General features: G+C 47.2%; 1 protein-coding gene across 9 annotated transcripts in view; it reads right to left on the reverse strand.

Annotated features, from left to right (window-relative positions):
• Nucleotides 1-24787, reverse strand: part of BPTF (bromodomain PHD finger transcription factor) — a 142445-nt gene that overhangs the window by 84212 nt on the left and 33446 nt on the right. For 6 of the 9 annotated variants that reach the window (XM_055130746.1, XM_055130743.1, XM_055130749.1 and 3 more), the window contains exons 2-5: nt 23282-24104; nt 10768-10991; nt 6561-6764; nt 5808-5996 (exon numbers count right to left, since the gene is read on the reverse strand). In XM_055130746.1, the coding sequence (XP_054986721.1) occupies nt 5808-5996; nt 6561-6764; nt 10768-10991; nt 23282-24104 (1440 nt within the window). The remainder of the gene's footprint in view (nt 1-5807; nt 5997-6560; nt 6765-10767; nt 10992-23281; nt 24105-24787) is intronic. The other 3 variants (XM_055130748.1, XM_055130747.1, XM_055130751.1) reach the window with 2 other exon arrangements.

Consider the following 24787-nt stretch of genomic DNA (forward strand, 5'->3'; position numbering starts at 1 on the left):
CCAGGGCAGCCAGAAGCCTGTGCATGAAGCCGGCCGCTACAAAAACAAGAAGGAGAGTGCAGGGCACGAATGAAAGGACGGGTGCTGGAACATCATCTGCCTAAAACCCAAACATGAATAATTAAAATTAAGTTAAAAATCAGGGAAGAGTGTGTGTGTGTGAGGGGGCAGGGGGAGAGGGAAGAAAGGGCACTCTCTCTGCGAACATAGTCCAGAGCCCCGAGTGAAAGGAGTCAGCGAGCACTGGAGGAAGCTCTCTGGGCCGCACACAGCAGGACCAGGTTTGATCGGTCCCCTGCTACCGCCAGGACCATCCCAGAGCCGACCTACAGGTAGAAGCAGACCCCAGAGTAGAACCAGGTGTCACCCAAAATCAAAATAAAGAGATCACTACCATTGCTAAAAGACAGGACATCATTATGCCAGCAGAATTTAATGTCTGGATGACAGGAATCTTTCTAGAAACAGGTAACTTACCAAGATTTACAACACAAGTGATGAACTGCTCATTACCTACCAAAGAAATGAAATCTAGAGCAAGTTTCACTGTCACTGTCATCCCGTTGCTCATCGATTTGTTCGAGCGGGCACCAGTAACATCTCTCATTGAGAAACTTATTGTTACTGTCTTTGGCATATCCAATACACCCGGGTAGCTTGCCAGGCTCTGCCGTGCAGACGCGATACTCTCAGTAGCTTGCCAGGCTCTCCAAGAGGGGCGGAGGAATCGAACATGGGTCGGCTGCGTGAAAGGCAAACACCCAACCACTGTGCTATCGCTCCAGCCCAGAGCAACTTTGCCACATTAAAAACTCCAGGGCCAGGGGCTGGAGCGATAGCACAGCAGGTAGGGCGTTTGCCTTTCACTCAGCCAACCCGGGTTCAAATCCCAGCATCCCATATGGTCCCCCGAGCACCGCAAGCTCCTGAGTGCATGAGCCAGGAGTAACCCCTGTACATCGCCAGATGTGACCCAAAAACAAAACAAACAAACAAACAAAAAACTCCAGGGCCAGATGCCTTCAGCAAACATTTAAGAAATATCAATCCACAGAAACTCTTGCAGTGATAAGGTGAAAACCTGAGCCAGCTTATTGTATTAGGCCCATCTAATCATTAGACCCAAGGCTGACACGGACTTGGTCAGATAAAACCAGCAGCAAGTCAGTCAATCACAAAAGCAGATGCAAACGGCCCTAAGAGACATTAATAAAACCGGGATGCAACCGCGCAACCACCCGAGAGTTAAATGCATCCTGACCAAATACTATTTATTCCAAAAAAATGTATTATGTCATCATTGCTTCAAGATGGAGGGGAAATGGATTTACCCTCTCCCGTGAGAGACACAAACCAAGAAAGACCGTCCACTCCATGGGAATCGAACTGGCCTAAACAAACGTACATCATGAACATGCTCACGCACCACATGCGGTAAAGAGCTGCTTCTCACCCTGTCACTAGTGAAACAATGCACAGAAGCACAGATAATGCTAAATGGCGGCAACATGCGGGACTTCCCAAAAACCTCTGAAAAACTAGTCAGCAAATGCAAGGAAATACATCACCTGCTGTGCTACCCACCCCACTATCCAGTCGGATCTACTGAGGACATGCACCCCGAAGGGCCCCAAGATGCTACGCCTGAGTTTTCATCTTTAGAAATGCACGTACAGGGGCTGGAGCGATAGCACAGTGGGTAGGGCATTTGCCTTGCACGCGGCCAACCCAGGTTTCATTCCCAGCATCCCACATGGTCCCCTGAGCACCGCCAGGGGTGATTCCTGAGTGCAGAGCCAGGAGTGACCCAAAAAGAAAAAAAAAAGAAAAGAAAAAAAAAAGAAAGAAATGCACGTACACTTGCACAAAAACTCTATGAAAGAAGATTCGTAACGACAGTATTTATAATGAACCCAAACCAGAAAAGGGACATCAACGCTGAACACGGCTTCTCTCTCTCTCTCTCTCTCTCTCTCTCTCTCTCTCTCTCTCTCTCTCTCTCTCTCTCTCTTCATGGCTCTGGTACACTGAATTTTAAAACAAACAGACAAACATCGTATGGAGGGGACTTGCCTCTACACGACCACACAAGTGTGATTTCTGGCACCCACACAGTGCCCTTGGGGTCCCACCCGGCACACTACCTGAGCCTGTGCGGGAGTAAGCACACCAGATGTGGCTCCCTAACAAATGAAAATCAGACACGGGGGCATCCAGGGATGTGACTCAAGTGAAGACATGCCTTACCTAGGAGAGACCCTGGGGGCGCCCAAGTACAGTCAGATATAAATATAAAATACCAATTTTTAAAGAAGACACCAGAAAGCCCGTCTTGCAGTCCTGACCATCGCTGTGGATCCAAGGGCGGCTGCAGAGAGGGGGTTTGAGCACTGAAATCTCGGGCCCACAGATGACTTACTTTGAAAAGATACTAGCATCAAAAAGTTCTTTCCATACCAAACATCTTCTAATATGACAATATCTTTTGCTGACTTTTAGGCACAGAATTCTAGTACAACCAGCAGGGTGCTTGGCCTTGCATGCTGTGGACCTGTATTCGATCCTCAACATCCCACATGGTCCCATGAACACTTCCAGGAGTAATTAATTATTCCGTGCAGAGCAGGAGTAACACCTGAGCATTGCTGCTGGGGCCCGAATCCCCTCCTCCCCCAAAAAGGAATTATGTGGATGTCTACCACATTACTAAAAATGTTTACTTTAACTTTTCTTTCTAGGCTTTATCATTAAAAGTTGATTGTACCTAACCATAAGCATAAAATCCAACATTTCATGTTTCTTGTTAATCAGGTACCATGCTAAGTGTTCTATATATAAACCCTTTCATGTGGCATTCTTTAAAGAAGTCAAATATTAGAAAAATAATCTCCCCTTTAATTTCTTCGAATAAAAAAAAGGACAAATATTTCAGAGAGTGGAGTTCATGCCCAATTTACTCAGCTTAGTCAATGACTAGACAGCAGTGCTCCTACATTAAAAAAAAAAAAAAGGCTTCTTAAGGTTAAGTAAAAATACTTCAGAGAACTTAAAATACAGGTAAAGTTATTTTATTTATTTTTGTTTTGGGCAACACCCGGCAATGCCCAGGAGTTACTTCTGGCGGTGCTGGGGACCATCTAGGGTGCTGGACATCAAACCTGGGTTGGCTACATCCAAAGCAAGCACCCTCCCCGCTGTACTATTACTCTAGCTCCAGTAAGAATATATATTCTCAGTGCTAAAACACAAAATTTAAACCACGAGCCAGTTTTAACTGGTTTGACCCTGGTTTACATTAAATAACAGAATCTAAAACACAAAGAACGGGAGCCAGAGTGATAGTTCAGCAGGAGGACGCTTGCACACGACCCACCAGGTTCAATCTCCGGCATCCACCGCCAGAAGTGATTCCTGGGCAAAGTTAGGACTGCTGGGTGTGGGTCAAAAACCAAAAAATCTATAAATAAATTTTTAAAAAGGCAATATTCTAAGTATATACTGAAAGTGTAATCGTAATTCAAACAATACCACAATTTCTTCACGTTATTTTTGGAATAATAATCTACTTTTAAACTTTTTACCACAAATGTATGAAAGTCACAATAATGCAGTATCTTATTTAAATTTTTGATTTTTCGATGACACACCCAACAGTGCTCAGGTTTTTCTGACTCTGTGCTCAGGGATCATTCCAGTTGGGATTTGGGAGGTGCTGGGGATCAAACCCAGGCTGGCTGCAAGGCAAGTGCCCTCCCCACTCTAATCTGGCCCTGGTCCGAGAATAATGCAGCATTTTAACTGGATGGGAACCAACAGGGTGACAGATGTCTCCGCCAGATCTCCCTCACATCCTGGATGCCATCCTAGGGCGCTAACTGGAGAACCATAAAACTGAATTCCAGATCCCTAGTTTCCATGTCCCGCCAACCAAGGGCTCTCGTTGAAATCATCTGGTATATACTCACCACATCCTCTAAACTCAAGGAGCTGGTGAACATTCAGCCTAAAATGCTAACAGTTACTACTCTTTGTTCCTGCTTATTGAGGCAATGCCCTCAACTTCATGATACAGATCTAATTCCTGTCATCCCAACTTCTCCACCCTTTCCACGTATTTGAGGACAATTCTATTAGTCCTACTTCTATATTCTTCCTGAGGTCAGGCCAACTCATTTCTAAGCTAGAAAATAATATATATATATATATTTTTGCTTTTGGATCACACCTGGCAATGCACAGGGGTTACTCCTGGCTCTGCACTCAGGAATTACCCCTGGCGGTGCTCAGGGGACCATATGGGATGCTGGGAATCGAACCTGGGTCGGCTGCGTGCAAGGCAAACTCCCTACCCAGTGTGCTATTGCTCCAGCCCCTAGAAAATAATTTCTTTAACCATTTCACCAGCTACGATGGTTTCCCAACTCTCCTTCACCTTCATGACTACCAGCCCCTCATTAAAGTAACATCCAGTGGACTCAGCCCCATTCCTTTTTTTTTTTTTTTTCGGTCTTTTTGAGTAATATCTGGTGATGCTCAGGGGTTACTCCTGACTCTGCACTCATGAATTACTCCTGGTGGTACCCGGGGGACCATATGGGATGCGGGGGATTGAACCCAGGTCGGCCACATGGAAGGCAAGTGCTCATCCCACTGTACTGTCACTCTGGTCTAGTTCCCTTGCAATGTTGCACGTGGTCTAATGTCCTGTCACAGCAGCAGCTTACTGTTGCTAGAATCTCAAGTCAAAGCCGTGCCACTAGACTTTTGTAACGTGAGGGACTTATCAAAGTCCCTCACGTTACAAATTGGGAACACTGGGGTCTTGAAAGATGAAACACATACAGAATCAAGTCTGCAAGTTCTTTATCCTGCCCACTTCCCAAAGTATAAAATGTAGCAATAGAAAAATATCGTTCAGATTTCTACCCAACTACTAAATTTAACTCGATTCTTGATGAAAGTACCAGTATTTTGGTTCTGTATCTAAATCTTCTAACTTGCTACAACATATAGACGTCCCATAATAAAAAATTATTTTTCATTTTTAAAAGGGAAAAAGAGGGGTCAGAAAGGTAGTACAACGGGCAAGGCGCTTGCCTCTGCATGCAGCAGACCCAGTTCAATCTCTGGCACCCTATACGGTGCCCAGCCCCACCAGGAGTGATTCTTGAGCACAAAGTCGGGAGTAAGCCCTGAACACCACATGTATGGTCTAAAAAGCAAAATAAAAAAAGAGAGAAAGAAAAAGGCAAAAGACAAAATAATATTCTTAGTGTTATGCAACTCACTTCAATCATAATTTTAAAGCTTAAAATATACTAGTTATCTTACGTATCAAAACATAGCTTGCTCAAAAAAATTCATGACAGTGGTTTCCTAGCATCATATCATGATTTGAAATGTTGTTAAAAGAAATACATGAGCACATGCAAACATAAAATTAACTTGTTAGTACATACAGAACTGGGATGGTCAAATTAATCAACCCCAAGCCATTAGTGTGTAAGTACTAACCAATAACTGCCACTATGATCTAGTGATAAAATACACACGTTAAGTCTATTAGATAAAAACAGCTAAATGAACTTTAAAAAGCATGAAGATGATGATGAGTTTCAAGCACTAATTGCAAGAACATTTGTCAGACTCCAAATGTTAGGTGACAATTTAGCAATCAGGGATGGCACTCACGTAAACAAGCAGCACGAATGGACACATACTTGGGAACTTTAGGTGACGTTCAGCTTTGACTACCAAAGGAATGGATTCCCCCCGTTACAGGGGCACGGGTACATGGCCCTCTGTACCTGGCACTTCCTGGGGGAGCTCGGATGCCACCTTCTTCTTTGCCATGTTGCTGCTATCAGGGGGTTCTGAGTGGCACCCCACGGGACTCCTCCCTTCGGAGGGACTAGTCTCTTCGGAAGAAGCATTGGTTGTGGTGTCGCCAAGATTTGCTGCCACAGAGTTACCTTTATCCCCAACTTCTGTGGGCTCTACAGTGAAATGCACAACAAAACTTTAAAGATAGCTTTTTGCAATTGCGCTCGGACACATGGCCACATTCCATCAAAAATGAATGACCACCAAAAACCCTGCGCCTATTGGCCTCCATCTCAAAGCCATCAGATGGTGTGAAACCATCAATCTGCAAAGCCGGACACCAGGTAATGCCAGCCTGCAGGTGTGAAAAGGCTGAAAACCACTCATCTAGAGAGTCTTTAAAAATACACTCAGAATGAATATGTAATCCATATAAAATTGAACATATTTTATCGCATAACAAAAGTGTATATTCTGGCATAAAAATAGTGATTTTTGCACCAATAAACCTCGTAAAAATGGCACTTGAAAAAGATAGAGACATGGAGTAACATTATAGCAAAGCACCAATACGTAAAGCTTATTTTCATGGTGACATAAGTGCATCCTAATTTCTTTGAGAAGTGTAGAACTAGTGATTGTAGAATAATATGCATTTGCAAGTAAAACTGGAGATTTCATAAATAACACTGATGAAATCTGATGAAATATTTCTTTTGAATTACTGATGCTTTTACCCTCAGATTTTCCTTGCTCGGGATCGTCAGCAGGCGGCCTGTCCTCACCGTCCTTCTCGAGGGGCTGGTCTTCATACTCCTCCCTGCTTTTCTCAGCATCCCTGGAGTTGCTCTCAGTCTCACTCTTGTCCTTGTCCGTTTCTTCTGGGCTCTTGACAATATCAATCTCTCCCTTTTTGGCTCTAATGGAGTCCAAAATTTCTTCTATAATATAAACAAAAAATTCTCACACAGACCAAAATATAGGTACCACGATGCTACTTAAGTGCTTTAAATTCAAGTTATCACAGTTAAATGTTAAAAGCATTAAAAATATAAAGGATCAGCAATATCAATGTTTAAGGGTGGCGGAGTGATAGTACGGTGGGTAGGATTGTTTGCCTTGCATGCAGTGGACGCGGGTTCAATCCCAGGCACCCCGTATGGTCCCCAAAACCTGCCAAGAGTAATCCCTCCCACCAGCACAGCTGGGTGTGGCCCCAAAACAAACAAATACTGATACTCCTTTGTTTTAGTATGTTTAAAGTACTCAACCAATTTGACTATCTTCAGTTCTAAAAGATACAAGCTTAAGAAAAGAAAAAGAAAAGGGGTCCTTACTGGCATCCCAAATGCTCCTGAGAGCTGCCAAGAGTAACTCCTGAGTACAAAGCCAGGAATACCCCGAGCATAGCCAAGTGTGACTACAAAACAACAAAAACAAACAAACAAAACTATTCTTTTGGGGCCACATGTGATGAGTTACTCCAGGCTCTACACTCTTTATCAACAATGTATCTAATCCTGGCAGTTTTCTAAATGTCAAAATGTGTTTTCTAAGTTTCCATTTTCATTCCTTTTCAGTTTTGAAGTCACACATGGTGTTCTGAGGCTCTTGGGCCCACCTTCCGCTGCTGCTCCCGGACTGGGACCGTGCAGGGACTGAAACGGGCCTCTTGAGGAAAAGCATGTTACAGTCCATTGAGCTTTCTAGTCCCGATCCCAAGGAATTTGCTGTTGTTTTTGGGCCACACTGCGGCTCAGGATTTATTCCTGGCTCTAAACTAAGGGGAATATATGGGATGTGCTGGTATAACCCAGCTCAGGGAGCTGGAGCCATAGCACAGCCGGTAGGGCCCTTGCCGTGCACACGCCCCACCTGAGTTCAATTCCCCGGCATCCCATAAGGTCCCCTGAGCACTTCAAGAAGTAATCCCTGAGTGCAGAGCCAGGAGTGAGCCCTGAGCATCACTCAGGGTGTGATCCAAATACAAGGAAAAGAACCTGGTCAACCACATGTTCACAATACTGTCTCCCCACAGCCCCCTCTATGACAACTTTTTTTTTCTTTTTGGGTCACACCCGGCAATGCCCAGGAGTTACTCCTGGCTTTGCACTCAGGAATTACTCCTGGCGGTGCTCGGGGGACCATATGGGATGCTGGGAATCAAACCCGGGTTGGCCGCGTACAAGGCAAACACCTTACCTGCTGTGCTATCACTCCAGCCCCATCTATGGCAACTTTTTAAGCAGCAAAGTTAGAGAATAAAAACTATTCTAGCTAGTACAGCAGGTAAGGCACTTGCTTTGCATGTGGCCGACCCAGGTTCGAGCCCCCACATTCCTAAGATTCCTCCCAAGCACCACTGGGAATAACTCCTGAGTGCAGAGTCAGGAGTAACACCTGAGCATTGTCCCAAAAAGAAAAAAGAAAAAACAATCCATTACAGCTAACATATGGATTCAAGTCACCAGGCAAGACCCAAAAGGCAGAAAAAAAATTTATTTTTCCTGAATTGTAGGTATTTCAGAATGTTTAAATTTTATGACACTCCCCCCACCAACACAGAGCCAGGAGTAGCCCCCAAGTTGTGCCAGGTATGACCCAAAACTGCCACCAGAGAGAGAGAGAGAGAGAGAGAGGAGAGAGGAGAGAGGAGAGAGAAAGCTGAAGCCCGTGCTGATCCGTTATCATCTGAGACAGCTCCTGGTGCCTGAATCACATTTACACAGCATCGAGTCCCACTCGCCAAGTCATCAATTCTCTGCAGCAGTTAAATCATCATAGGATCTTTTGGACGTATAGATACAGATAAAGATTTTGTTCTCCTTATTTCCCTTTATTTTCCATAGGTATCTGGGCCACACTGGAGGTGGTGCTCTTCTTGGCTTGAGGTTGGGGTACCTCCGACCAGGGCTGGGGGTCCAGCCCAGGCATCCAGCACGTGCACACACTTGTTCCCTTCAGCCCCTTGCTGAGACTTCCACTGTTCTCAGTCCCACTTATGCTAGAGGCACTTGCTCTTGCTAATATACTAACCTGCCAAGGATGTATCTTACGCAACCTTCTAAAAGAACCTTTTATTAAGAAAAACAAAATCTGGGGCTGAAGTGATAGCACAGCAGGTGGGGCGTTTGCCTTGCATGCGGCCGACCCGGGTTCGATTCCCAGCATCCCATATGGTCCCTTGAGCACCGCCAGGGGTAATTCCTGAGTGCAGAGCCAGGAGTAACCCCTGTGCATCGCCGGGTGTGATCCAAAAAGCAAAAAAAAAAAAAAGAAAAACAAAATTTAATGACTTCAGGGGATAAGGTACTTACCAGCCGTGACCCAGGTTTGTATCCCTAGCATATGGTTCCCTGAGCACCACCAGGGGTCACTCCTGAGCACTGGGAAAGAAGAGCAGCCCCTGACCACTGCTGGGCAGGCACCTGCCCCCGCAAGCCCCTTTCTGCCTCAGTACCGCCATGAAACCCAAAGTGCAGCTACCTTAGATGAACTCCACCTGAAACCAGGGGGGTCACTGCAGCAGGCAAAGCTCTCCGCAGGGCCTGAGTTGGGCTGCCTACCTTCCAAGTATATTGTGCTCTAAGAAACTTCAAGTTTTCTGTGCTGTCATCTTTACTACAAAAGGTTTAACTATTTCTTAATGTATATAGCATGCTTAATTATACTGAAATAAAGCATGTATACAGAAAACTTGAAAATATATTTAAAAGAAAAAAAACCTGGGGCTGGAGCCATAGCACAGAGGGTAGGGCGTTTGCCTTGCACACGGCTGATCAGGGTTCGATTCCCAGCATCCCATAAAGTCCCCTGAGCACCGCCAGGAGTAATTCCTGAGTGCAGAGCCAGGAGTAACCCCTGTACATCGCTGGGTATAACCCAAAAGCATAAAAAAAACCACTATTTGGGATGGGGGTAGGTGGGAAGGGGCACACACAATGCTGCTTAAGGGCAAGGGTCTGTATATTCTCCACAGTCACACTGAAAACTTTTAGACATGATTTAGACATATTAGTTTCAGGTATAAAATAGAATGATTCCGTATTTGTACATATTCTGAAACTACCAGAGAGTCTCATCAACAACCATCACCATATGTGATCACAAAAATGACTTCTGGGTGACAAAAACTTCTAAGACAGTGTCAGAGGGAGAACAGATGGAGCACGTACTTTGTAGTACAAGGCCTGGGCCCAATCCCTGACACCACACGGTTCCCGGAGCACCATTGGGAGCAACCCCCGAATACTCCAGCACAGCTGGGCGCGGCCCAGAAACGAAAACAAGCTTCCAAGGCCTGCTTTCAAGCACGTAGTGCATATTATTAACTACAGTCACCGTCCATATATATTTCAGTGATAATGAAAATCCATCAACCTGTCTCAGTGCCCCAAGCACTGTGTGTATGAGACCCTATAAAATTCTCCAATAAAGAGTGCTTTATCACGGCAGTCTATAACAGATTCATCAATTCCTCTATATTCGACTTCTTTAGTTCTTTCTTATTTCCCTCAAATAAGACTCCTGACCATTTTGAGTACCCATTTCTATTTTGATGCTGTGTATGCAATACCATACACAGAAGTGTTGTTTTTGTAAAACAACATAAATTGAATATACTTGATAAAAACATACTGCGATTGCTTTTTAGGGTATGGTACAAATATACACAAAATAAGAAATGCAATTTCTCACAATGAAAAATGACTGCTGAATGGTAATTAAGGTTAAGATACAGAATACTAAAATATCCACCTCCCCTAACTAATAATGTTGGGATGAACAAGGTTTTCTTGAAAAAATGAAATATAGAGAATTAAAGTAAAATATATATATATACATACTGAATATTTCTAATCAATTTCAAACTTTGTATTGATTTCCTTTCACAAGTTTATCTCAGATTTAATAAAGACCCAAGTGGGAAGACTCCCTGCTCACCATTAGCTGCTGCCAGGAAGGATTTGTTACTGCCCCGGGCCTTATTGGTCAGGTCTTCAGTTATGTCCATGTGCCGGTGGATTTCTTCACGCATTTCTTCCAAAATTTTGCAGAGTTCTGATTCCCAGTAATCTTTGTCTAGACAATCAATTAATTCCGCAAGCTGGATCTTTGTGCTGTAATACCAAATTTTCTTTTCATTTTCATTTTCAGTGTCTTCTTCTCTGTTTAAAGAAAGGACCACAACACTTCCTATGTTAGATACAATGACATTTACCTTACACACTCATCTAAGTGAAACTTAAATGGAATTTAAAGACTTGACACGAAGGAACAGTATATGTGCTCACAAAAGGTCTCAAATCTCACTCCAACTTGTTACTACCCTTAATCTAGTTGAGCAACCGCTAATTATTTTGATGTCCTCATCTATAGCAGCTTAGAGTAAAGTAACCGGGGATTATCTATTAAGTGGTAGGGAGAGCAGAAATAGCATGGCAGCAATGAAGATACCTCGTAACATGGCATGCAGAGTGAGACTGTGACTACGTGCAGAAGGTCTGACTGAGTCAACCCAGAGAGCTAATTTAAACTGTGTTTAGTACACAGTGAATACAACATAGATTACAGTTGAGAAATAGTTCCATCAAAATGATGCCAACGCTCTGCTAACTCAAGTCGAGTCTGTGGCCACCTAAATCAAACATTAACATCTCATCTCTGTACTCCTCTTTAATTTAATTTGGGTTTTTTTTTTTTGAGCCACACCTGGAAGTGCTCAGGGTTTACTCCTGGCTCTGTGCTACAGGATCACTCCTGGCAGGCTCAGAGGACCTTATGGGGTGCAGAGATTAAGTCTGCTGTGTGCAAGGCAAGCACCCGACCTGCTGTACTATCATTTTAACCCGCCATCTGTTTTGGGGGGTGTTTTTTTTGCTATTTGGGTCACACCTGTCGATGCACAGGGGTTATTTCCTGGCTCATGCACTCAGGAATTACTCCTGGCGGTGCTCAGGGGACCATATGGGATGCTGGGAATCGAACCTGGGTCAGCCGCGTGCAAGGCAAATGCCCTACCCGCTGTGCTATCGCTCCAGCCCCCATCTCTGTATTCTTACGACAATCAAAGAACAGACTAGAGAGAAGAGGCGCACCTTTCTATATCCGGGAATCTCTCCCAAAGTCCTACATATCTCCTTGAAACAGAAGCGGAGACTCCAACTAAATACACAGGCAAGGGGCCCGAGCGATACTACAGTGGGGAGGGCATTTGCCTTGCATGTGGCCAACCCATGTTCGATCCCCAGCATCTGATCTAGTCCCCTGAGCATGGCCAGGAGCCCAGAGTAACCCCTGAGCGTGAGCATAATGGGGTGTTCACCAAAAAGCCAAAAGCCAAAAAGTCAAAAAGTAAAAAAAAAAAAAAAAAACAGGCAATGTGATGTGGAGCACCATACTTAGGGGAACTGTGTGTGATCAGTGATTCTCTCTAAGAGAAATTCAGGAGTATGAGTTATCTGATAGGAAAAGAGCTGAACTTTTCTCTCTACCGAAATTGTGGAATTGTGAGAATCTGAAAATCTGACTAAAGAAAGGCTTTAAATGTCCTTAAGTGAACGTTTAAGTCCTGTCTAAGTACTGTCTAAGATATGGGCATCAGGATAAGATGTAGTCTGTCTGAGCCTCTGAATTTTGCTTAAAAAATAAGAGAGGGGCTGGAGCAATAGCACAGCGGGTACGGCGTTTGCCTTGCCCGCGGCTGACCCAGATTCGATTCCCAGCATCTCATATGGTCACCTAAACATCGCCAGGAGTAACCCCAGTGCATCACCAGGTGTGACCCAAAAAGCCAAAAAAAAACCAAAAAACAACAACAAAAAAAAAACCTGAATGAACAGTTCGAGGCTCTTCCTGTTCCTGGAGTGAGCAGATATCATTGGGCTACTCTAGCAAGCGACAGGGATGGAGTCGTTACTGGCGCCCACTCGAGCAAATCAAAGATCAACAGGAAGACAAGTGATACAGGTGACAGATATACAGGTATATTTTTATTTATTTATTTAATTTTTGCTTTTTGGGTCACACCTGGCAATGCACAGGGGTTACTCCTGGCTCTGCACTCAGAAATCACTCTTGGCGGTACTCAGGGGACCATATGGGATGCTGGGAATCGAACTCGGGTCGGCCGCGTGCAAGGCAAACACCCTCCCCGCTGTGCTATTGCTCCAGCCCCATATAGATATATTTTTAAATACCCTTTCAGTAACAGTACTGCAAACCACAATGTGAAGTGGGAGGAGGGAGGTTGTGAGAGGGAAAGGGGGGGCGGGGGGGGGGGGGAGACGGACACTGGTGGCAAAAAAAATGTGTGGGCTGATGCTGGACGCTGGTGATGGGATGGGAGTTGGAACGCTGTGTGACTTAGACTCAACTGTGAACAACTTGTAACTGTGTATCTCAACGGTGATTCAATAGAAAGGGGGGGGACTCTAACTGCAGTCTTAATGGAGAACGCATTACTTCATTCATTTATACAGCTCTCTAGAATCCTCTCAGAAAGTTTTTCCTTATTTTAAAACAACTCCCTGATATTCCCACAATTAGGCCTGTCAGGGTGCGGCGCGGGGCTGGAGAGCGGGCTCCGAGGGATGAGCGAGTGCTGTTTGCTGCTCCCAGTGGCCCTGAGCACCCAGAGTATGGCCCTGAAACAAAAACAGACTCCCCCACCACACCCCACTCCGTGCCAAAAGAAAAAAAAATTTTTTTTTTCAATACCACCTCCGCACTGTTCTTCACAACCGATCTAGTTTTACTGTGGGTTTCTTCCATAGCAAACATGCTCAAATACTTTATTCATTCCTCAGATAATATTTCTCCAAAGTCTTCACTACCCTGATATTCTTCTCCTACATGTATCATTTTCAGTGGCCCTTTAAAAACCCTCTACTCAATTAACTTTTTTATCCTGCCCACACAAGACAGCACTCAAGACTACCGACTTTCTTCTTGAAGCTCTGAATGGACAAATCCTATTACATTTCACCAAAAGCATCTACAGTAGCAAGAACAGTAACTGCTCCTTTCAACAAAAAGCAGTTGCAATACTTACGTTAGCGGAGTCAAATAATCTTTCTCTCAACAGTCTGCTTTCATGAACATACAGTGATCTGTATGCAGGCCTGGCTGGAGGAATGGAACATGGTTTTCTGACAGAAACTACCCCGGGAAGCCTTGTGTCCACCGGAACTGCTATCAACGCACTTTCTCAGTGGCTGGGATGGACAAAAACGGAACCAGAGTGTTTGTGGAGAGTGTAACGCAAAGGGCTGGGGAGAGGTCAGAGGCGAAAGCGTCTGCCCTGCACGCCCGAGGCCAGCGAGTCTGATCCCTGGCACCGTCTCACCTGGCCAAGCGGCTGTGCCATCTCCAGCATGCCAAAACCAAGCAGGCAAACTGTGACCAAGTGTGTGTCCTCCCTCACACAAGCAGCCCGGCCACGGGAGGCTCTGGCCGCTGCGACAGCGAAAGGGGAAGGAGCGGGGATCAGCGTAAACACACACTCAGGCCAGGATGAGCAGCTCGGACATGGGGCAACGCCTGAACGGGTCGCTCTCGCTTAGACTGAGCAGGGGAATAACGGCTCACAAATTTCAAATGTCTAAACAAGCCTGCGGAAGCTAAGAACGAGGAGCCACGCGCAGAGTCGGGGCTGAGGAGCAGCGCCCAGTGTCCAGCGGAAATCAGTGTGGCCAGTGGCTATCTGCAGACTGCGTTAGATACGGACCCGGGGAGAGGAGGTGACCTCGGATTTGGAGCAACCTGTGAAGAGGCAGCGAGGACAGGGCCAGACACATGGGGAGGGCCCGCGAAGGAGAGCCCGGGGGGCAGCTGAAGGGCCTGACCCAAAGCCCAGGACTCCCCTCCCTACCCCCCAACACTGGCTCCCGGAGATGAAGCGCGGCTTAACCGACATCGAGAAACGTAGCCAGAGCCTGAAAGTTCGATGACAGGAAAAGGTACCAGGGATCTGAGGCACCTATTAAGTGTCATCAAAGCATGTACAGTAAGTGTTTCATTTTCAACAGAAAGCAGTTGTAATGCTTAAGTTAACAGCACACTCCACACTGCCTTGGGAGACAAGAGCTAGGCAAGCCCGAGGCACTGGCGCACAGGAAGCTGGGGAGGGCAAGGCAGGGCCCTGCTTTACCACTTCCAGCAGACTCAGGCAACAGGCAACCAGAGTCGGCGATTTAAGAGAGGAGTTTCAAACAGGCACTGGGGCCGGGCCCAGCGGCACAATGGTCTGGAACCAGAATGCCCGGGTTCAAGTTCCACTGCCACCACATCTCAGCTGTATGATCTGAGATAATTTACTTAACCTCCCTATGTCTCCAACTCTCCATCTAAAAAATAGGATGAAAGTACTTATGTCAAAATACCATCACGAGCAGTGAGTGATGTAAAAATCTTAAAAGTTCTTGAGTATTAGAATGCAGCTGCTCTTACTTTCTTATAAGATGCATTATATTTAGCTTGAAACAAATCACTTAGGTGGGTCAGAGAGTACAGTGGGTTTGCCTTGAACATTTGTCTTGCACATGGCCGATCTGGGTCTGATCCCTGGCACCCCACAAGGTCGCCTGAGCACTGCCAGAAGTGAATTCCAGAGCGCAGAGCCAGGATGTAGACCCTGAGCATCACTGGGCGTGTAGCATCACTGGGGGTGTTCCCAAAACAAAAACAAAACAAGCGAAACAGAAGCCTTCGTGATTGGAGCCAGAGAGATAATACTGGAGCGCAGATGCTTGCCTTTCGTGCAGCCAACGCAAGTTACCCCCGGCACCACACGTGGTTCCTACATGTGGCCAGGCGTCACTCCCCAGCAGAGCCAGGAGCAGTCCCTGAGCACTCCCAGAGTGGCTCAAGCCCTGCCCCACTCACCAAAATGACAACATGGCTTTTGAGGGTGTTTCTCCAACCCATGGAAGTGAGCACGACACAAATAAAGGCACTGAAAGGGAAACGGCATTTCTGTCCAGAGCCAGCTCTCCACCAACACCGCTCACGCTCACGGTGCCAGTGCTCACTGAGGCATGTTCTGAGAAAGGCGGTCCTGGGGTCATCATTGAAGCCTGCAGGGAGCACCCACATGGGAGGGGGGGGGCGCGGCCGCGCCCACAGCGGGGCACAATGTGCACCAGTTACAGGCACTGCCAACAGGCACCACAAGGGGGCACTGGCACAGACATCAGCAAGCAAGCTTATCACAAAATCATCCCCAGGTGCTCAGACCACCCATGCCACTAACAATGGTGTTAACTTTTGTTTTGTTTTGTTTTTGATTCTACATAACAAAAACAAGTCAAAATGTGGCAGCACCAAAAAAAGTCTTTATTTTGGGGGCCGGAGCTATAGTACAGCGGGGAGGGCGTTTGCCCTCCCCTGGGTTCAATCCCCAGCATCCCACATAGTCCCGTCCCTTCCCGTGCCGACCCATCCCCCCGCCACACCGTGAACCACCCAGGAGTAATTCCTGAGTGCAGAGCCAGGAGTAACCCCTGAGCATCACTGGGTGTGACCAAAAATGAAAAAAAAAATCTTTATTTTGTCTAAAAGGTTCATTAAATTTTCGGTATAGCTTATTATACATTAAAAAAGATGACGGGGGCTGGAGCAATAGCACAGCGGGTAGGGCGTTTGCCTTCCACGCGCTGACCCAGGTTCGATTCCCAGCATCCCATATGATCCCCTGAGCACTGCCAGGAGTGATTCCTGAGTGCATGAACCAGGAGTAACCCCTGTGCATTGCCGGGTGTGACCCAAAAAGCAAAAAAAAAAAAAAAACAGATAATGAAGGGCTAAGATAAAAGCTTTTAAAGAAAATATATGTAAATGGTTTCACTGTCAAACATACAACTTGTGGGAGGAATTTTATCAGGATAGAATGACAGTCTCAAATTCTAAATTATACATACACACAGCTTAACTCTTTGGAGCATCTTGAGCATCCTCTCACGGGATGACAAAAAAGAACTTTACTGTTCAACTTAGAAGAAATTATTTCAGGGGCCGGAGCGATAGCACAGCAGGTAGGGCATTTGCCTTGCACGCGGCCGACCCGGGTTTGATCCCCGGCATCCCATATGGTCCCCCAAGCACCGCCAGGAGTAATTCCTGAGTGCAAAGCCAGGAGTAACCCCTGAGCATCGCTGGGTGTGACCCAAAAAAAAAAAAAAAGAAAAAATTATTTCAGGATTCAGAGCCATAGTGCAGAGGGTAAGGTGTATGTCTTGCAAGCAATTGAGCTGGGTTTGATTCCCGGCATCCTATATGGTCCCCTGCCAGGAGTAATTTCTGAGCACAGAGCCAGGAGTAGCCCCTGAGCACCACCAGGAGTGGCCCAGCACCTCCCCACCCACCACGACCAAAAAAAAATTTTTTTAAAGTTTCATTAATAATCACAAATGCATTCACAGACGCTTCAAAGGGAACTTCTGTTTTTGGCCTTTTCTCCTGGGGTCACACCTGGAGGGGCTCAGTGGGATCAGAGTCAGAGACTGGACTCTCTTCTACCACCTACGCCACGTCTCTCTTCCAGTCTGCTGACATTTCAAAGGCCAGCCGTGTATTTAACTACATTGCAAGTGTCTTTTCTCCTGCAAACCCAGTATTCTACCTCCTGACTGATTTATCAAGCAGCATAACTTCTTCAAAAGACCATTTTCGGGGCTGGAGGGATAGCACAGGCGGTAGAGTGTTTGCCTTGCACGCGGCTGACCCGGATTTGAATCCCAGCATCCCATCTGGTCCCCTGAGCACCACCAGTAGTAATTCCTGAGTGAAGAGCCAGGAGTAACCCCTGTGCATCGCCGGGTGTGACCCAAAACGCAAAAAAAAAAAAAAAAAAAAAATCAAAAGACCATTTCCTAAAAACGCTTTTACCTCGAGTTTTCAGAAGAGTTCAGAAACACTCAGTGCAGGGAGGGCCCCACTTGAGGAGGTGCAGTGCCTGTGCGGTACAGCTCTTGAGGATGTCGTCATCCTCAACCTCTTGAGATGATGAACTATAGAAAATGCCTAGAATGTTGGCAGGCACAAACTCGGTGCTTGTCCGTCAACCGCTGCTATTACTCCGATCCCGTCACCAGCCAGATCCACCCACAGCTCCCCCAAACCAAGAGCCGGGGTGCAGACTACTGCAGACGCCAGGCCCTTCTTCTCTCTGCCCCGCTTCTCTCTCTCTCTCAACAGAGCACACCTGCTTCTTTTTGACCCAGCAGGGCAGCAATGTGAAGGGCATACGAGGAGCAAGAGGAGCACTCCAAAGGGAGAGGCAAGGGGCTGGAGGCGTGGGCCCGTGCCTGAAGGAGACCCTGCATCTGAGACCGCCAAGTATGTGTGATCTCTGCGGCCGAGTGTGCCCAGCCAGGGGCGCTGCAGCAACGGTAAAGGGAAGAGGAAGAGTGGAGTGGAACGCTGCTGATCTCCAGCCTGCTGCACGGGGCCAGCGAGACAGAGCAGCAGGCAGGCCGGAGACAGCACGCCGCTCGTGAGGCAGCCTTGTTTCAAAAGAGGAGGAGTCGGGGAGATATCCCAAAGGGCTGGAGAGCACTAGAAGTCTGGCTTGGGTCCCCAGCACCATACGATCCCCTGGTCACTGCTGGGAGTGGGCCCCCAAATAAATGAATGAGTTAAATAGGGAGGGAAAGAAAATAAGGGGGGGGCGGGGGTGTGTGTGCATCAACAGCAGAGAACTGACTGAACACTGTTGAAGGAGCAGATCCCCGGCCATTTCACCGCCAGACCACAAAAGGGTCAGTCTCTAAGGAAGGTGACCCTGAGGTTGTTGGGACACCAGAGCCGTGTATGAGCAAAGGGACAGAAAACGGAAAACAAGGCACTGTGGGGGCGGGTGCTCCAGTAAACCCGCAATGCAGAGAGTGGATAAGGCAGCCCCCCCCTCAGTCAGCCGACACTCATGCTCCCAGTAGCACACCGGGAAAGATCCCTTGGGGCCATCGGAGCTTCAGAGGAAGGACCCCACAGTGACAGCAAACAGTCCCAGTCAAACAGACTGGAAGGGCAGTGCGGGAGCCTAGAGCACTTGCCCTGCTGCACGTGGTCAGACATTCGCGTCCCCAGCATCGGGCATATCCCAACTGCTATAGGCCCGGCAGCCCCGCACGTCTGCAATCCCCGGCTCTGCAGTTCCCAGCCAGGAAGTGTGATTCGGGCAAGCACCAAAAACAACCCTCTAGAGAGTGGGCACCCCAGCAGGCACCCGTGCAAATGCCATAGCTAAAAAGGTATACGCAACTGGTGATGGGAAATGTGCACTGGCGAAGAATATGAACAACTTTGTAACTGTGTATCTCACTGTGATTCAATTTTAAAAATAATTATTTTTTCTTAAAAATCTAAAACAACAAGGGGGCTGGAGCAATAGCACAGCGGGTAAGGCATTTGCCTTGCACTCGGCCGACCCGGGTTCGATTCCCAGCATCCCATATGGTCCCCTGAGCACCCCCAGGAGTAATTCCTGAGTGCATGAGCCAGGAGTAACCCCTGTGCATTGCCGGGTGTGACCCCCCCCCCAAAAAAAAAGAAAAAAAAAAGAAAAATCTAAAACAACATATATGCAGGAGTCAGAAAGGCAGTACCATGAGTAAGGCAGGAACAGGGTTAGTTAACCAAGGTTCAATCACCAGCCCCCCACAGGGTCCCCCAGCCATACAGGGACCCCTGAGGACAGAGCCGGGAGTAAGGCCCAAGCACTCCAGGGTATTAAGGGGTATCTGATGATGAAAAAGGTCAAAACAAACATGAGAAAGAAACAACTTAGACAACAACTACTATGAATCTCCTCAGACAGAAAAAAGATTTTATCACGAAGCCAGAGATTTCTCCACAGGCTGCGCACGTGGCAGGCCCAGGTTCAACCCCCAGACCCGAAACCAAGCAAAGCCGGGGCAGTGAGCCAGCCCTGATGCCCGGCTCCAAACCATGGTCCCCTGAGCCTCACGAGGTGATCCCTGAGCAAAGAGCCAGGACTAGGCCCTGGCTTGCTGAGCACAGGGTGGCCCAAAAATCAAAAGAAAGAAAACAAAGTATAGCATGAAACAGAAACAAAACCTCAAAAACAAAAAAGAAAAGCTCGAAGAACTAAAGGGGGGGGCTTGGCAGTGCTGTTCTTTTGGTATGGGTTCGGTTTGGGGGCTGCAACCAGCTGTGCTCAGGAATCACTCCTGGCAGGCTCCAGGGGGCCATGGGGGGCGGGGAATAGAGGCCAGGTCAGCTGTATGCAAGGCAAGCACCTCACTGGCTCGACTCACTCTCTGGACCAGAACAAAAGGGTTGTCTGTTTTATGGTTGTTTTTCTTTTCTTCTACTGTGGGTCTGGGATGTATTTCAGGGGTGTCAGGTGTGAATACCACAGTTTCATCCCTGGCACTGCAAGAAGGAAGGAAGGAAGGAAGGAAGGAAGGAAGGAAGGGAGGGAGGGAGGGAGGGAGGGAGGGAGGGAGGGAGGGAGGGAGGGAGGGAGGGAAAGAAAGAAAGAAAGAAAGAAAGAAAGAAAGAAAGAAAGAAAGAAAGAAAGAAAGAAAGAAAGAAAGAAAGAAAGAAAGAAAGAAAGAAAGAAGAAAAGAAAGAAAGAAGAAAAGGAAGAAGAAAGAAAGAAAGAAAGAAAGAAAGAAAGAAAGAAAGAAAGAAAGAAAGAAAGAAAGAAAGAAAGAAAGAAAGAAAGAAAGAAAGAAAGAAAGAAAGAAAGAAAGAACTGAAACTGAAGGGAGCTGGAACGATAGCAGAACGGGTAGGGCGTTTGCCTTGCACGCAGCCAACCTGGGTTCGATTCCCAGCATCCCATATGGTCCCCTGAGCAACGCCAGGAGCAATTCCTGAGTGCAGAGCCAGTAGTAACCCCTGTGCATCGCCGGGTGTGACCCAAAAAGCCAAAAACAAACAAACAAACAAGAAAACTGAAACTGAAACTGAAAACAGAAGACTAACTGGAAGTTAGAAAAGAAAATTGTGCATATGCTGCCTGAGTCCATGTGCTGCTTGCGCCCACGTGGCCGAGCACATGTGGTGCCCAAGCACATGTGTCACCCGCATCTTCCCTCTTGAGATGTGTACTTTCATGCTTTCATGTCCAGTGCTAGGATGTGTGTAGAGCTCTCTCCACCCTTAGAGAAGCCCAAGTTCTCCCTTAAGCACGTTATTCTTACTATTCCATCTCTCTTATCTCTTCCCCCTCCCATCGAAAACCTCTAAATAAAATCTGTTTACTTTAAAAAAAAAAAAAAAGAAAATTAACTGTAAGTTAGGCTGAGCACAGGCAGGGCACAAGTCCCGGGCATGCCACAAGCACGTTTCGAGAAGCTGGGAGTAGACCCTGGGCACCGTCGGGTACGACCCCCAAGTCACAGCTGAGAAACCCTGAGCAAACAAAATACATATAATCCACAAAGAAGACAAAACGACAAAAAGAAGAAAATTTACTTTAAAAATCATTTAACAAATTGAGCAAACAACACACATAACCAATCTACCAAAGAGGGAACAGAGACAAAAAGTATTTTTTAAATCATAAAGCCAAAACTCAATCAAATAATAGCTCCAGATAAATACAACTGGGAAAAAGAAGTCAAGATAAGCTGCCAGAACCCAAACTCAGGTGCCATTTGGAAGTGCCCACAGCGCCAGGGCCACAGCGCAAAAGGCTGGATGGAGCCAGGCTTCGAGTGTGGGACCTCAGTTCAACCAGCATCACATGACCCCGGACGCAGCCCGTGGTCGCCAAGCACTGCGCCAGGTGTGCTCCCCAAAAGGAAGTGCCCGCCCAATGAACACCCAAACACAGACCCCACACAGCTGGAGAACATTTGTGACCAGAAAAAGATTCTGTAAGCTTCCAGGTAATGGGAAAAATGGTAACTCTTTCTTTTCCAGCAGGTCTGACTCTGGGGGGGGACTCCAAACAATAATAGTGAGTTTCTTTGTTTGTATCTAATCAAAGTAAAGAGAAAGTAAAGTGAAATTTACCAACTACACAGGCGGGGTGGGGGACTGAGGGGGGGGTGGTTGGGAGGTTTACTGTGGTTCTTGGTGGTGGAATACATGCACTGGTGGAGGGATGGGTGTTCGAGCATTATGTAACTGAGACTTAAGCCTGAAAGCTTTGTAACTTTCAACATGGTGATTGAATAATTAAAAAAAAAAAAAGGTAACTCAGAATACAGTTAGATTTCTCAAGAGGGGAGCAGCAAGGAAACAACTGCCCAACATTCTGGAAATCTGGACTATCCTGTGCCGAGTTTATGAGCTAGGAGGAACCTGGCCGAGCTCTCTCTCTCCTCCCTTTTTCTTTCTCCCCCTCTCCCCCTCTCTCCCTCCCTCTCTCTCTCTCTCTCTCTCCCCCCCTCTCTCCCTCCCTCTCCTCTCTCCCTCCCTCCCTCCCTCTCTCCCTCCCTCTCCTTCCTCCCTCCCTCCCTCTCTCTCCCTCCCTCTCCTCCCTCCCTCCCTCCCTCTCTCTCCTCTCTCTCTCTCCTGGCCTGCCCACAAGTTTATGAAGATCGTGCCCTACTCTTTCACTGCATCCCACCCGAGACTTCCTTTTTACAGGAGCCTTCCCTGAAGTGCCCAAGGCTGCCCCCAGTGATACCTGGTCACCTAGTTGGGGGTGGGGCAGGCATGTGGGGCTGGGGACCAACCTCAGGGCAGGGTCTTGCACATCATGGCCACTCGCTACTCTGCTTTCAGCTGCCTCTGTCCCTCACACAAAAGATTTTATCTGTCCCAGTTCTGAGAGCTCACAGAAGGTCTGCCTCGTTTATTTAGCAGTTATTATGTTGCTGCACCACAGATCACACCCAGGTCGTGCAGGCCACAGGCTCCAGCACTGAAGACTGAAGCTCAAAATAAAGGTACCACACCCTGTGGCCACATTTTCACGAGATACCCAAGACCAGGGCCACACTGCACCACTCTGGAAACCCTCCCTCCGTTCGACTGCCTCCTGACCCGCCCCACTGACCCCAAGCCCTCAGGAGAGCAGGAAGGCAGAAGTCAGAGCACGCACCCGAAGCCAGTGAGGGCAGAACCAATCTTCCCTTAGGTGGCTTGTTCTTGCTGCTCTAATCTACATACAGATATATTAAAACCAGAAAGAGACACAAAGAAATCCTAACACCAACGTGAAGCTGCAGATCAGCTGGCTCCGGGCCGATCATCAGGAAAGGCCATCATCAGGAAATCCACCAACAGTGGATTTCCACCTACAAACTTCTACTTCCTCTTCACCTGGCCACGGAATACCATATTCTGCTTTTTTTTTAAAATACTTTTCTTTATAATTTCTAAAGACTGCTTCAATGCATATATCCTTCAAAGGACTCTTTTATTTTTGTTAAGCCATTACCCCACCACCACCATCACCACACACTCATTATTAAGCCATATTAATTGGCTCGATTCTAAACCCAGGAGCCCAAAAACTAAGACCAGGTTTACTTACATTATGAGTCGTCGGTTTAAGAACCAGTATTTCCTCCGACTTCTGTCGTAGCCGATAGGTTCGTGTCGAATATACGGCTTGTTTTTTTGGATTTCAGCAACACAGTCCGTCACACCAGGCACCTTGTGCGCGACGCAGACCTCGCACTGCCACTCATCCTCGGGCACCTCCTCCAGAGGCGGCTTCACACACTCCAAATGGTAGACGGCCGAACACGTCTCACAGCACAGCAGGTCCCCAAGTTTGTGACAGACCCGACAGTGGTCGTCGTACTGAATCACCCCTTCGGACATCAATTCCTCGCGGGCGATGTTGGTGGTGAGAAACTGGTCGACCAAGAACTGCAGGACTTTGATCTTGTTCTCCACGGGTCCGTAGGGGTAGTCCTCTGCCTCCTGGAAAGGCAGGACGTGGTGGTACTCCCGGTCGCTCTCGCAGTACACCCGCAGCACCTCCGGCCACGTCATCCCGTCGATGAAATAGAGCGTGGAGTTCACACTGTCCTTCAGGTCAGCGGGCCCGAAGGTGGTGTTGGAGGTGTCCTCCTCCCGCAGGACCGCTTTCAGAAGCACGACGTGCATCTCGGCCATGAGGGTGCACTGCTCCTGACTCACCAGGGCCGCACAGAAGTCCTCAAAGCGGAACGGCGACAACCGCAGGACAGTGCCAAAGTTCCGCAGTACCTCGTAGATGGCAATGACATTCATTATATGCTCGTTAGGCACCATTAGATCCTCGGAGGACTTGGGGAATTCAAGAGGCGGGATGTCCTTCTCTTCCAATATTGGAGACCGAGGCCGATGGACTCTTGGTTTTCGCCTACCTATAAATACAGGAAAAGCAGAATTACAAATCCATACACCACGCAATTGGTAAAAAAGGGTTTTCCAGTTTTCCCTCGTTGGACATACACCACACACACACACACACACACAGAGATTATATAAATATATATATATATGCATATATATGCTTCGATTTAATCGAGTAGTTGTCAGCTAAAATAAAGAAGTCATGATTTTGTTCTAATTTTTAATCTTTAAAAAATCTAAATTCAGGGGACCAGGGAGATAGTACAATGGGTAGGACACTTGCCTTGCATTTGATCCGCCCCAGGTTGTATCCTTGGCATCCCATATGATCCCCTGAGTAACACCAGGGGTGACCTCTGAGGATAGTCAGGAGTAAGCCCTGAGCGCCACCGGGTGTGGCCCCAAACACCCCCTTTCCCCCCTCCCCAAACTCAAAGTTTTCCCATTATATTCCAAACCAGAAGGGAAATCTTAAATTATACTCAGCTCTAAATTACCTAGAATTAAATGGCTTACAGGTAACCATTAAGAACACTGGAGCGCATTAATGAAAGATCTAACAGAACGTAAGCTAGACAAACATCTCCATGTAAGAGGCCTCCCGCTGAGAGAACTGACGTGCCCCCACAACCGCCAGGTTCCCATCCGTGCAGCAGCGCCCCCCTGTCTTGCTGAGAGCAGGCGCAAGGCCCGC

This window comes from Sorex araneus, chromosome 3, assembly GCF_027595985.1.
Source record: "Sorex araneus isolate mSorAra2 chromosome 3, mSorAra2.pri, whole genome shotgun sequence".
NCBI classification, from domain to species: domain Eukaryota; kingdom Metazoa; phylum Chordata; class Mammalia; order Eulipotyphla; family Soricidae; genus Sorex; species Sorex araneus.